At 50.3% G+C, this 12,749-nt stretch overlaps 6 protein-coding genes across 6 annotated transcripts; 2 read left to right on the top strand and 4 right to left on the bottom strand.

Moving 5' to 3' along the window:
- The first annotated feature begins 266 nt into the window (after positions 1 to 266).
- Positions 267 to 1,251, top strand: BO85DRAFT_290651 (putative secretory component protein shr3). Its single transcript, XM_025655262.1, has 3 exons — positions 267 to 393; positions 523 to 1,043; positions 1,112 to 1,251. Exons 1-3 carry the CDS (start codon positions 348 to 350, stop codon positions 1,112 to 1,114), a joined length of 570 nt encoding a protein of 189 aa, XP_025515901.1. The 5' UTR covers positions 267 to 347; the 3' UTR covers positions 1,115 to 1,251.
- BO85DRAFT_290383 (uncharacterized protein) lies at positions 1,247 to 2,716 on the bottom strand. Its single transcript, XM_025655261.1, has 2 exons — positions 1,740 to 2,716; positions 1,247 to 1,685 (listed from the first exon to the last, which is right to left on the bottom strand). Exons 1-2 carry the CDS (start codon positions 2,500 to 2,502, stop codon positions 1,363 to 1,365), a joined length of 1,086 nt encoding a protein of 361 aa, XP_025515902.1. The 5' UTR covers positions 2,503 to 2,716; the 3' UTR covers positions 1,247 to 1,362.
- Positions 2,713 to 3,613, top strand: BO85DRAFT_290835 (uncharacterized protein). The gene is made up of 3 exons (XM_025655264.1): positions 2,713 to 2,930; positions 2,984 to 3,285; positions 3,357 to 3,613. Exons 1-3 carry the CDS (start codon positions 2,923 to 2,925, stop codon positions 3,500 to 3,502), a joined length of 456 nt encoding a protein of 151 aa, XP_025515903.1. The 5' UTR covers positions 2,713 to 2,922; the 3' UTR covers positions 3,503 to 3,613.
- Positions 3,614 to 7,432: 3,819 nt separating this feature from the next.
- Positions 7,433 to 8,529, bottom strand: BO85DRAFT_291002 (uncharacterized protein). The gene has a single exon (XM_025655266.1). The coding sequence runs from the start codon at positions 8,194 to 8,196 to the stop codon at positions 7,531 to 7,533; it is 666 nt and encodes a 221-aa protein (XP_025515904.1). The 5' UTR covers positions 8,197 to 8,529; the 3' UTR covers positions 7,433 to 7,530.
- Positions 8,530 to 8,673: 144 nt separating this feature from the next.
- On the bottom strand, positions 8,674 to 9,269 carry BO85DRAFT_438209 (uncharacterized protein; the record flags this gene model as incomplete). The annotated part of the gene is made up of 2 exons (XM_025658660.1): positions 8,674 to 9,032; positions 9,215 to 9,269. 2 exons carry the CDS (start codon positions 9,267 to 9,269, stop codon positions 8,674 to 8,676), a joined length of 414 nt encoding a protein of 137 aa, XP_025515905.1.
- Positions 9,270 to 11,349: 2,080 nt separating this feature from the next.
- Positions 11,350 to 11,948, bottom strand: BO85DRAFT_487807 (uncharacterized protein; the record flags this gene model as incomplete). The annotated part of the gene is made up of 2 exons (XM_025663480.1): positions 11,350 to 11,441; positions 11,510 to 11,948. The coding sequence occupies 2 exons, from the start codon at positions 11,946 to 11,948 to the stop codon at positions 11,350 to 11,352; spliced, it is 531 nt and encodes a 176-aa protein (XP_025515906.1).
- Between the last annotated feature and the right edge of the window lie 801 nt (positions 11,949 to 12,749).

A 12,749-nucleotide genomic window follows, 5' to 3' on the forward strand; every position in this document is an offset into this window, starting at 1 on the left:
TTGCAATGTTTGAATTTTTTTGGGATTAGTTATGAGCAGCCTGCGGCATTGAGGGCGTATATAATAGAGTTGCATGCATAGTGCAGTACTAGTATAGTACTATTATAATGGCGGATTGGTAATGGGTAGATAACAAATAAGCAGTTAACTAAGTAGATAAGTAGATTAGAGGCGATTAGGCTGAACTGGAACTGGTACCAACCCGGTCGCGCCAAGCCCGCTCTAACCTCCGATATCTCAATCCATCTTCTCTTCCTCTCTTCCTCCTCCTCTTCCTCAACAATCCAACCTCATCCACATCCACCCATCCATAAACCAACGGGAATACTACCCCGTCGGCCTTCACCATGGCCTTCCGCAACGGGTCCTTTGCGACCTTCCTAATCGTCTGCCGTACGCCACCACCACCACCCCCAATAGCCTCTCTCTCCCCCCCCAAACATTCCCCCCCCCCAATCTCACTCACCCTCCAACCTACCAACAATAACAACCCCACTAACAAAATGAAATAATAATAAACAGCAACATCCTTCTTCCTGGGCCTCATCTTCTCCCTCTTCCCCTACGACTACCCCATCCTCTGGTCGACGACACCCACGCCCGCAACGCACTTCGACTACTTCGAATCGCACCTGCGATTCCTGCACGCCTCGCCGCCGCTCATCCCGCGGATCCTGCACATCGTGATCTTCCTGGGCTTGCTCGGTCTGATCATGAAACTGTACAAACCGTCCGAATCGAATATGTTGTTCGATGGCGCCAGTCTCGTGCTGTATATGTGTGGGATTACGGTCTACATTGCGAATATTGTCAAGGGGTTGAGGTTGGTTAGTGGCGGGGTTTATGGGGATGAGTTGGTGGTCAAAGGTGCTGCGAATGGAGGTGGGGAAGGGGATGAAGGGGTTGAGCAGGGGCAGATTCTGGGTAGGGAGGATAGTTTGAAGGTGTTGGCGGCGAGTAATACCATCCTTGCGCTGGTGTTGGTTGGTGTGTTGGTGTTGCAGGCGGGGCAGTGGTATGCGGAGAGGAAGGAGGCGCAGGAGGTGGAGAGTTTTAGTACTTCTTCGAAGAAGGGGGGAAGTGAGAAGAGTGAGGGTCAGGAGGGGGGGAGTAAGAAGAAGAGGAATTGATCAAATTAGTTGAGTGGGTTTGGGGGGTGGGAGAGGTGAGATGGTGTGAGTGTTGGGGAAGTCAAAGTATGGTAGTAGTGGGATGTGTATGGTATCAGTTACTATGAATTGCAGTTTCAAAGGTATCATCTATGTACAGCATAGGTATCAGTTCAGTAATGCACAGTTCATCATCCAATCCATCATCAATGCAATCAATGCAAGCAAATTGTTACACCCAAGCATCCGCCCCTCACATCTGCAGTCCCTCCGGTCGGAATGAAAATGGACTCCGCGGCAGGTCTGGCGTCCGCGGGCTCAGTGCTTTTGCGAATAGTTCCTCGCCTGAGTCGGCGCTCGCTGTGCGCGCCATCCCTCCCATCGATGCGAATCCCGTGTGGTGTTCGACATTCTGCTGTGCCTGTACTGACTCCGGTGGGTAGTGCACCACCGTTCGTAGGGCTTCTGGCGCTGCGGGCGCAGGACTGCGCGTCGGGCGATGTATACTGTGGAAGGAGTTGAACGAGGAGACGGCCACGTCGGGGGACTGCGGGGATAGTAGATGTCGCGCTGAGGCTGATCATAGCTTGTTAGCATTATTCTAGTCTCTGATATTAGGTATATACGCACCCTCCTTCGGAGACAATTCCCGCTCGCTCGTCTGCAGCTTCAGCCCCTTGAGCTTCTCGCCCAGCTTGCCTCCACTGCTGGGTGATACTGGCGTCGCAGGCCCCATAGGGTAATGCGGATCTGGATGACTCTGCCCGACCACCTTGGGCCCGTCAGGAGACAGCGACACACCAAAGTTGGACTCGATCCATTCCTTCTCCTGCAGAGCCATGTGCAGCGCAATCCCCTCAGCATTGTTCAGACATTCATCCCGAATCTCCTTTTCCAGCACCTGCAGCCGCTTCTTCGCCCATATTGTGTGTAGCACGCCCTTCTTGCCCGCCGAGCGACCATCAGCACCGAGCTCTGGAGGAAATATCGCTGGCAGCGGGTTCAATTGCATGGGCTCGGGATTCTTGGCGGACGGGGGCGCGTGAGCCGGGGGCTCGTATGACAGGGTGACGGTGGGAGGGATAGTAACGTGTGGCGGCAGTAGAAAGTACATTCGACGGGTGTTGTCGCTCGTCTTCTCATCGGCAGGGAGAACGGCGGTTTTACCCTCCCAGGCAACATGCCAGGAACCCCCGGGGAAGGAGGAGGAGCGAGCTATAGCGTCGTCCTCCCACTCGATCATCATGATTTTGGTGCCATCGTTGGCTTTGCCCGCCTCGAACTCGAAGCGGGCCAGGGCGGTGATAGTGATGGGACCCGTGGAGAAGCGGTGGGAGTCGAGGGCAGCAAAGTCACTGTTTGGGGTGAAAGGCGTAGGGAGCGAGTGAGCCATGGCAAGAGGGCGGTCAGACGGGATAGATAAGGGGGAGGGAGAGAAGGGGGCTTTTAGAGGAAGAGGAAGAGAGGGAGAGAGAGACAGGAGAGGAAGATCGAGGGGATTCGAATTCGGATATCAGGAAGAGGAGGAGATGGAGCAAGTAGCGCAAGACACTAGCAGATAAGATGGCCGAGGATGCATATGGAGGAAAATAGAAAAGAATAATAATTGGAGAGGCGCTGGAAAGGGTTGGGAAGGAAACGGCGCGCGCAGATCACGGGATAAGAGGGGATCACCGCATCAGGCAATTCGATGCATAACAACAATATTAATATTAATCAATATGATTATATTAGTTAGTCGGGAAGTTCAGTTGCAGTGGGGGTGGAAGCTTAGTTAGTATCTTCCTCGAAAGCCTTGAATGATGATGTCGAGATGAGAAGATGGAGAGGGAGAGAAAAGAAGATAGAAGAAGGAGAAGAAGAAGAGGAGTAAGAATGGAGAAAAAGAGAGTGAGAGGGGCATCCACGAGCACTTCTTCTTCTTCGGCTTCTTCTGCTCGTCTTCCTCTTCTTTTGCTGCTTCTTCTTTCGCCGCTTCTAAATATAGCCTCTTGGCATCACACCGCATCGGTCAGCATCTTTCCCTACTGTCTCAATCAGCTTCTTTCCACTCTCTCCCTCACTAGACTCTCTCACTCTCAGTTCCAGAACCCTAAAGAATCCCCCCCGCCCTACCATGGTTGGCTCCGTCAGGCGTCCCCTCTTCGGCCGAATTCCATGGTTCGGTTGCCCGTCAGTCAGCCTGCCAGAACACTAGATCCCATGGTTGATGAGCAAACCACTGATGATGTCAATCTCACCAACTAGTTAGTGAGGACAAAGGGAAGACAATCACAGGCAGGAAAGAGGACCTGTCTAGCACTACCCAACAAAGTGCTAGGAATTCATGTGCGGACACTGGTCTAGATGTAGTCCTTCATTGCCGCCGTGATGGTGGCACAGTGGTTTATTAGACGCCTATCACCATCACCCACTGAACCAACAGTGACTTCACCCCCATCCACTTGTCTCTATTTCTTTTTCTTTCTTTCTTTTTTCCTTTTTTCCTGTTTTTTTGTCTCCCTTCATTTCTTGTAAAACCAGTCGTACCAAACCGTATCATACCCAAGCGCTGGATCACCACATGGGCGACAATACGCGGGGTCGAGTCACCCTTCCTTGGACACCAGCTGTGGTTATTGCCCCATGACCCGCTCACCGAGTGATGAAGAACAGTCGTCATGCAGGGGAATTGCGCTTAAGGTTGTATAAGAACCTGACAGCCACGCAGCGTTGTTGCTATATTCATCACTACTGGAGGCCACTCCGCACCATTGATTGGCTGACAGCGCAGCATCAAGGAGGGGAGCGTCGTCAATCCACTGCTGCAGCGAGCGGGAATCATGCATCCTTTGTCACAGGGGCGGCATAACCTTGTTAACCGCTGGAAATCTGGTTTAGTTAGGTAGACGACCAACTAACTGACTCAGTTCTGGTGCCAGATGGGTTACCCCTCGTGAGGATGGGACGACTATGCAAGTATCAGTATCTGATTTGACAGGACACTTTCTGCCTATGTGAGCAACGTACTAGTCTGACTAGAGTCTGCACAAGATGTGCGGAATAGCTACTGGTCTGGGCGATACTGGATAGTCTCAACCAGTCAAATCAAGCCTCTCAGGAACAGCTCCGAGGGGCAATTCGGACGGAGTGTGAGGGGCTTGGCTGTGTCCACAGACACTTTGCTCCATTGAACTCAACTTCTACCATGTAGGTAGGAGACCGGTATTAAGAGGACAACATAGCATGCGAGCAACAAGAGAGTCCATCTCCATCATCAACTTCATCTTGGATGCTCAACAATACATATATCCATCGCATCCGTTGCATCCAACACCGTCGTGCTCGTTACCAAAAATATCCCCATGAGGTCCCAGAAATAGCAATACATAAGCACCGAGCAGGGTACACCTGCACCAGGACCCCAAGGCCAATCAGATCGCGGAGGGCTAGGACTAGTCCAGTAGACCCTGGCGTTACCAGAAATAACTTCCCTGCTGTGATGAAAATAGAAATACCCCTCCAGACACTTGCTCACACGCGAGGATTCGATCCCGTCTCTCCGTCGGCGCTTAACAGACAGCCTGTGATTGAACGAATCAAGGGAGTATCCACAGCAACTAACCTACCATCTGTCCGGAATCCACAGCGCTATCCCTCCTAACAGGGGGCCGACCAACTGATCGACCAGGATGGAAGGGTTCAGAAGCGCCAGGATTGGGTCGAATAGATGGAGGGACGGCATGACCAGGAAGTGTTTACTTTAGCGCCGAGGGTAGTAATAGTGCCGGCCCCTCGTTACTTTTCTGGGAAGCATGCAACGATGGACTAACTGACTAATGACTGACTAGAAGGATTCCAGCGAGAGAATGGGTGATCCTCCGAGCGGCTGAGATCCCGGCGGCAAAATGACTGGGCGTTGAGATGTGATGAAATGGCGTCCAGGTGCATTAGGTTTGGTGATGGGATTGCCGTGTGTGCAAGTAAGCAGATGACATAACCGCTTAGTGACCAGAAGAATCTTGTTTTTCCAATCAAACGTAGAGTAGAGAGTACACAGTATGCAGTATGCAGTATTAGCAGAGGGAAACATCCAAAAATAGGACATTAATTCGTCTCACTACTATTACAGAGTAGTATCTTACTACTGACTACTAGTATTTACTATCCACACGTCTTCTCCATCCCCCACACATCCCTCTTATACCATCCCACCAATAATATCAACAAACAGAAGAGGGGAAGATCCACTGCGGCCCCATCGGGCTTAGTGCCGGCGCTTAACTGCAGCGGCCACTTTATCTCTGTATCAAATCAATTGAAGCGGAGAAGACAGACACTCTGCTGGCTGGACGCGGACGCGCCGGATGTGTGTGTGTCTATGTCTGTCTATACGGTCTGTGCAATGAAGTCGCAGTCTGCAGTGACTACTACTTCCTCCCAAGTGTCCACAGAAGAAGAGTCATGAGGCTGAAGTGAACTCGACTCACAGTTACAGTGTATACCTACCAGGTATTCAGCTACTATCTCTCTACTATTGCCACAACCAACAATCCCCTACCCTATAATCTTACCCCGAACAGGGTACTAGTATAATCCCACTAAACCCCCAACCCAATCAATCAATCTAGAAGCCCTTCGAACACCCCCTAGAACCAAAGTAAATAACTACCGACCCTATTACCTAGAAAGTAATCACCTCCGTCCATCACTGCCCCCATCCCATCCTCGGTTCCCCACTAGCACATCAAAAGCAGGCCAATCACCCCGACCCGCAATTCTTCAGCAACAAGATGAAACAAAGAGCGCGCCTTGTCATCCAATCATGGGTCGAGATGCACCCGTCCTAGATCACAGCAGGCTGTTCACATCGTTGTGATTCGTTGGGGATAAGCGATGGAATGCATACTAGGAGTAAGTAACCTTGTCGTAGGTACTTGAGATTGATTACTGTGTTAGGAGGGAGTGAGGGAGTGAGGGTAGGATGTAGGGTTGTTGTTGCCGCCAGGAAGATAGATGATGGGTTTGGTTGGTATTGTATGGTATTGGTATTATGGGTGGTGGTGCGTTACGTAGGGCTTGTTACGGTGGTAGTAACTGTGTAATTTATTTCTATGACTCTGTCTGTCTGTCTGTCTGTCAGTTACTTCGTTCTACATCAATCCTTATGAAGTATTACTACTGTGATGGTGATGGTATACAAATTCTATCAAAGGTTTCTATTTACGTGAAGTCAAATCACACATTCACATCTACATCTACACCCTTCCCAGCTCAATTACCCCCACTATTTACATACATACATACCACATAGCATAGCTAGTTACTACCATCTACCCAACAATCCCTCTCTACAACACCACATTCTATAACTACAATCCCAATATCCTCTACACTCTAGTACTACTAATTACCCCTCCAGCTAAATCCACACCGCGCCTGTGCACTCACCAACCACCACCCTCACCGCGCCAAACCCTCCCTGCCCCCTTAGCCCAAAGCCTAACTAACTAACTAGTAACTCTCCGACCACCAAACCCAACCCAACCCACACCAATCATCCCCGTTACCACATCCCCGGGTACAAATCAACCCAACCAAACCCAGTAGCCCAATCCCGATAGACAAGGGAAGAAAATTCAATGCGGCGCAGCACCGCGCATCTCAGCCTTTTCCTATCAGCTCGGACGGTGCGTAGGTTTTAGTGGAGCTATCGCTTAGTATTGTGATTCCAGTGGGTAGGGTAGATGGGTCTGGGTTACACGTGGTGGAATTGGAGGGGTTACTTCATTATTTAGCAGTATAATTGAGTGGGAGGAAGAAAAGAGGGGTTCGTTGGGTTAACTGTCTTCTCTGTCTGTGCGTTGTATATAGGTGTCTATACATCAGATCGTATGCTGGGAGATTGGTTTGGGGACTGGGAGTGCATTGAATGAGGGGTTATGGGAGAGAAGAGAGGGGTTGGGCTCGATTGTTCAATGTGAGGCTCTGGTCAGAAGCGCGAGGAACTGGGTTGAATTAGAATAGGAATAGAATATTGGAATTGGGATTGAAATCGATAGATGTCAATGGTGGGGATCATAGTACTCCGTTGTGGTCGTGGTCGAGCCTCTGCTGGGCGTATATACCCTGCTTAGTATATTGCCAACGCATACACATGAATCAACCCTGTAAGTACTAGTTTACCATTCCTTACTTGCCTACTAGCAATGCTACATGGCTTACTGATCGATCACATGAAGTAGTTGATTGAAGTGAGGAAGAAAATGAATTTCAAATCGCACTGCTTGCTCCGAACAAAACTGATAATAAAATGTCTCGCTTGCTTCTTCCCTCCCCACCTCCTAACTCCTAACGCCGGACCCTGCGCTAGTACCATGACCATAGAGAAAACAACAGTAAAAAGGAAATCGTGAGTCGAACGAACTAAAATCCATCCTGTTTAGGAATCTTCTTCTTCCTCCTCCTCCTGCTTGGTCTCGTTATGCTTTCTCCGTTTCCCCTTGGGCGGATCCTCAAGTTGCGTCCGCTTATACGTCACCGTGTGAGTGACAACATGACGCACGCTGACTCTCCCCACCGTTGCACTCCGGGGGCCATCCCAGTAGCGCATCTTCCAATCGGCCGGGGAGTACGAGTAAGAGTACGGTGATAGGACGGGCGTCGTTGCACTGCGCGGCGTCTCCAGCGTAGGGGAATACCGCATTGGCGGCGGGATGCGCAAGCGACGCAGACTCATCATGTCACGACCGTGTGGTGCACTTCCATAGGGTGACGGAGGGGGTAATGTTGCTGTAGCTGGTCTGGTTGGTTCGGGGAAGCTGAATGAACCACTGACTGCGCTGGCTGGTTGGGATGTGGGGGTCTTGTTGGCCTTGTCCCAGACGAAGCGGGTGACGGTACCTCCGTTGCCATCCGGGGTGAAGACCGGCGTGAATGATTTGAGGAATTCGGTGTATGCAGCGGGAGGTGTGATAGGTGTTGAGAGACTCTCATCTTGTTGCTTTCCTGGAGCACCTAGCCTTACTCCATTGTCTGGTTGTAGTTCCGAGGGGAACGTCATGTTCTTGGGCGTCCGCAACGGATGAAGAATTGGTTTGGCAGGCATTTTGACAGTAGATCTGAGGTGGTGTATGAGAAGATTGCACGAGGTAGACGGTTTATATATGACACGTTCACAGCAGATGACTGGTGAATCACAAGGTCGCGCCTGAGCTGGTCACGTTGTGCGTGGCAGTAGAAGGGAAGCGTGGTATAGTATAGCAGAGGCAGATGTAGGCAGCGGCAAGCCTGAGGCAGCAAGGGACTTGGAAGGTAGGGCAGGTATCGTCCACCAGGATGACAGCAAGCACGAAGCTATATAGTAAGGACAGGTGGAAGACCCTTCGGCTGCTCTAGCGCGCAAGGAGAAAAAGGAGAGAAAAAGTAGAGGGAGGGAAGTGGAGGAAGATTATTTATCTCGAGTTGACGCCGACGCAAAGGCAGACGGATTTCCTGTACGGTACGGGTATTGCGGTCTGACACGGTAAAGTTACCAGACAGTAAGATACCGTGTGACACGCTAACCCCAAAGCAGGCTAAACGCTCAGCTCCTTTCAGCAACTCGGCGCCAAAGCCTCGCCTTCTCTCCAAAAGCACCGAGTCGGATGGTGGCGATCTTTGGCCGCCAGGAGCACGGCAGAGCTGAGGGTGTGTGGAGTGTCAGGATGTGGATGAGGGGATCGGGTAAGGCGCTTGCCGTGCCTGCTTGTCCGGCAGTGATCAATATGAAGGAGTAGAGAAGGAAAGTGAAGTGCTGCTGCTGCTGCTGCTGCTGCTGTTTGGATGGATATTGAACTTCGTCGACTTCCTCCTTCTTATATCTTTCCTCAAGGATATATCCGTCTGTCCACAGCGGGAATCCAACAATCCAACAAGCCGCGAATCCTCCAGGAAGTTTCGCGCCTGGTTCCTCGAGTCAAAGTCTCCATTACCCTGTCAATGTTCCCAAACACAAATGCATCCTGCATATACAACATGTCCTTATCGCCGGGACGGCGCTGGATTCATGACTCCTCACGATCTCTCCGGCTCGAAGATGTGCGTTGGCCCCTCCTGGTTCGCTCAGCGTTAATGCGCAAGCCCACCTTCCGGCAAGAGGGCGGCTCGCCCATCCGCAACCCCAACTTCTGCACAAGCCATGGCTTCAGAAGGCCTATTGCGTGCTGTGATTAGCGCTGCTTGTTGCATCCTTCAATTCCATTGTTACTCTACTCTGGCAGCTGGGCCAATCTACCGATGCTGCTTGTCTCTCTACCTTATTTTGTCGGCACTTAATTTATCGGGCGGCTGCAAGTCATGCTGGTGTCTTCACGTCTCTTCACCCTTCTACGAATCAGCGGGCCCATCCGACTGTTGAGGGTCCTCGTTGCCATGGGATAGCGGGTTGCAGGCGCGGGGTTTGTGACTGATCTCGACTTGCCTGCAATGTTGCTACTACCACACCTTGGCGTTCCTGCGGCCATGTCACACCAGCACTTGCAGAACCCGGCTTGCCATCGACACGATCGGTTGGCTAAGGGTAGCTGATGCACATGGCTGCGTGTGAACCCCTCTTTATGCTCAGACGCTCTGTGCATCCAACGGCGCGGGATTGTAGTAACTACATCGCAAGCCGGCCCAGAAACGGCACGATATTAGTAGCCGACACGTTGATAGCTTTTGAGTTGGACTACTATCCTGGGCTTACAGACCGATGAAAGGGCTCCTTACAACGACGGAGGGAGTCCTGCTGTTGGTTGTGTGGGTAAAGGTATAGTCTACTGGTAACGAACAGCGCCAGAGCTTTGGCCCAACACTTACGGTGCAGAGGATCAGAGCACGGAAGCGCGATCACCATTGTCGGTTACGCCACAGCGTCTCTGTTTCTTGACTTCCGTGGGATGTAGTGTCACACACTCGAGTGCCCGCATGGTAAAGTTGCAGAAAGGCATTCGAAATGGGGTCGCTCAGACTGCAGTTATCACCCACAGCGCTTACTTCATGCCCCGCAACGAGCAGAATTGTCGACAGCCTGTCAAAGACTTACAAGGATACCCACATAGATCCATTCCCCTCATCTTTCATTGACTCACCGGAGGAGCCGTAGGTCAACGTCTAGATATTTCCTCGTGTGCTAGGAAGGCTCCTCCACCATATACACCACATCTGTGATGTAACATTCACCAATCAACAACAGCATCGACAACCGAGATCACAAGCCTGCCACCTACGCTGCCTCCTAGTCCTCCAGCTTGCCTATCAATAACCGAACTAACATATACTAATGACTTGAACCAGTGGTAAACAAATCAAGTGGTAACCAAACCATCAAGTCATGCCAAATTCTCAACGCACCACATGCGCACACTCATCAAGCGCCGTGGCTAGAACCTTAGTAAGTAGGGACATGGCTGCCCTGACCCAGATGTCTCATGCTGCAGAGGATTATAGCGATCTGATACCCTTGCCCCGCCAGGAGTGAGCACCGTAGAAGTCAGAATCAGTCGTTTCTCAATGTATTCTGATTGAAGGCGAACCCAGTACTTGATTGCTCACGTTTCCTTTCCCTCTCACTACTGGCAATGGATTACTATCCAGTTGAGCATACAATTATTACACGCAATAAAGCGATGCCACTAATTCTCTGCTCGCATTCTATCTACAAATCAAGAACCAGTTCCAAGAGACGGACACAATGAAAGGCATACAATATCCCCTCAATTAATCAAGGCTAATAATCAGCTTCCTTCCTCATATTGTCATGTCAAGTCGTGCACACTCCCCTCACAAGTCAATCCCCAAATCACGCGCAGCTCTCGAAATATTTTTCATCCCGTCAGCTGAACAGCCCACCACAACTGATAAGTAAGTACAACAGAGATATTACCTACCTTGACAGACGTCGCCGCCTAACGCTCTGGTCTATCGACCCTCTCTTGACTGTCAAACCGAGTTGCGTGCACTAGACAGCTAAGGAAGATTAAGCCCTCTAGTCATCTCAACACCCTAGATCCACGTTCTGGTAGGGTTGAAAGGTGGTGGTTGAGTGGAGGAAAAGACTACTACTCTCGGCGATTTTCGAAAGGCGAGAGGGCAAAGGGCAAAGAGAGGAGAAAACTGGATTGACTCATTGGGGCTTATTCTCTTGCATTGTACGTCTAAGCCCTTAGACTATTGAACCATGACTTATAGTGAGATACGTATTTACTATTACCTTATCTACAAGAGTATATCTCGATGATCAAAAGCGTAACCCTGCACCTCTATCCAATCCATACCGGTCAGCTAGGCTCTGTAAATGGTCTTCGGAGAGTACACCATCGAGAACACTGCCTATAGATGCATATTCATTAGCTAAGAGTCAAACACATAAGACATCGCAAGGGTAATATACTACTTACCAAATCTATCCTCACGACCCTCCCTCCATTCCCGCACACGACTTCTCAGTTCTCTTGTTGAGATAGTACATTGACCTTGAAGACCCTGAGCAAAATCACCATCACCGATAGTATCAATAGCCTCAATTCGCTGCAACATCTCCACAGTACGTCCATAACCCTCCAGCCAGGCATCTCGAATAATACTATCAAGCATAGGCCGGCCGGTGTGTATACTCGGCAAGACTAACGTACCATGGCTGTCCACAGACAGTTCAGGATTGACGCCATGTTCCATTTGATATATCAACGACCCCATGGCGAATATATCTGTTTTCTCAGATAACGTCGGCGAAGGGCCATTTATCGGAGAAACATCATTTGGCGCACCAATAGGGCTGGAAGCGCCAAAGTCAGAGAGAATCACACGGTTGTGGTCATCTAGAGAAATACTGTCCATCCGGACATCTGCGTGCACGACGCCAAGGCCGTGGATATGGCATAGTGCATGAGTGAGATCGCGGTACCAGCGAATTCGTTGACGTTGAGGGGGGAGATTATCCTCGGATAGTGGGTGGTATTTGCGGAGGTAGATGCCCTCTGGATAGTGGGTATCAATTGATTCTATGGATTCAAGAGCCAGCGCATCAGGGGACTGGCGATCCCCAACCAGTGCAAGTCACGTGCAAGATGTATGCTCGTCGGTTGTTTTTGCTTCTTGGATCAGTTCAACTTCCAATAAAGTTATGATGATAGACCCATGCTTTATTTGTCAAATTATCGTATCTTAGGCTTCATACCTAGGGGGATGTTGCGTACTGTAGACGGAGTGAGCTGAAGGGACTGTCAAATGAGTAAGGGTCCTTCCATGAAGCGACAAAGAGCACGTCGCAGCGCCATCATGTCTGAGGAGAAGAGACAAGAACTCCTTTGGCCCGTCTGGCCAGAGCTCGCGCTGCGTATCTGAGGCAGCATTTACTATAAAATCAGGCTTATGACTGAATCATCTGGGGTATAAGGAGTGACCATTTTTGTTTTCGAACCAAGACATATGATCTGATCATACAACTAACCAATCCCAAATAAAGCAAGATACAATGTATCAGCAACACATGCAATCAATAAATCATACCAAAACATGAGGACATCAACATATATGGGTTTGTAATATTTGTCATGCGAAAACAACCAAACTCCTGCTCCAATGCGCCGGCCAAGGGGTATGGGATATGACTGTCAGCGCCGTGCGGTTATTCCCGCT

This window comes from Aspergillus piperis (genome assembly GCF_003184755.1).
Source record: "Aspergillus piperis CBS 112811 unplaced genomic scaffold BO85scaffold_8, whole genome shotgun sequence".
In the NCBI taxonomy this organism is placed as follows: Eukaryota; Fungi; Ascomycota; class Eurotiomycetes; order Eurotiales; family Aspergillaceae; genus Aspergillus; species Aspergillus piperis.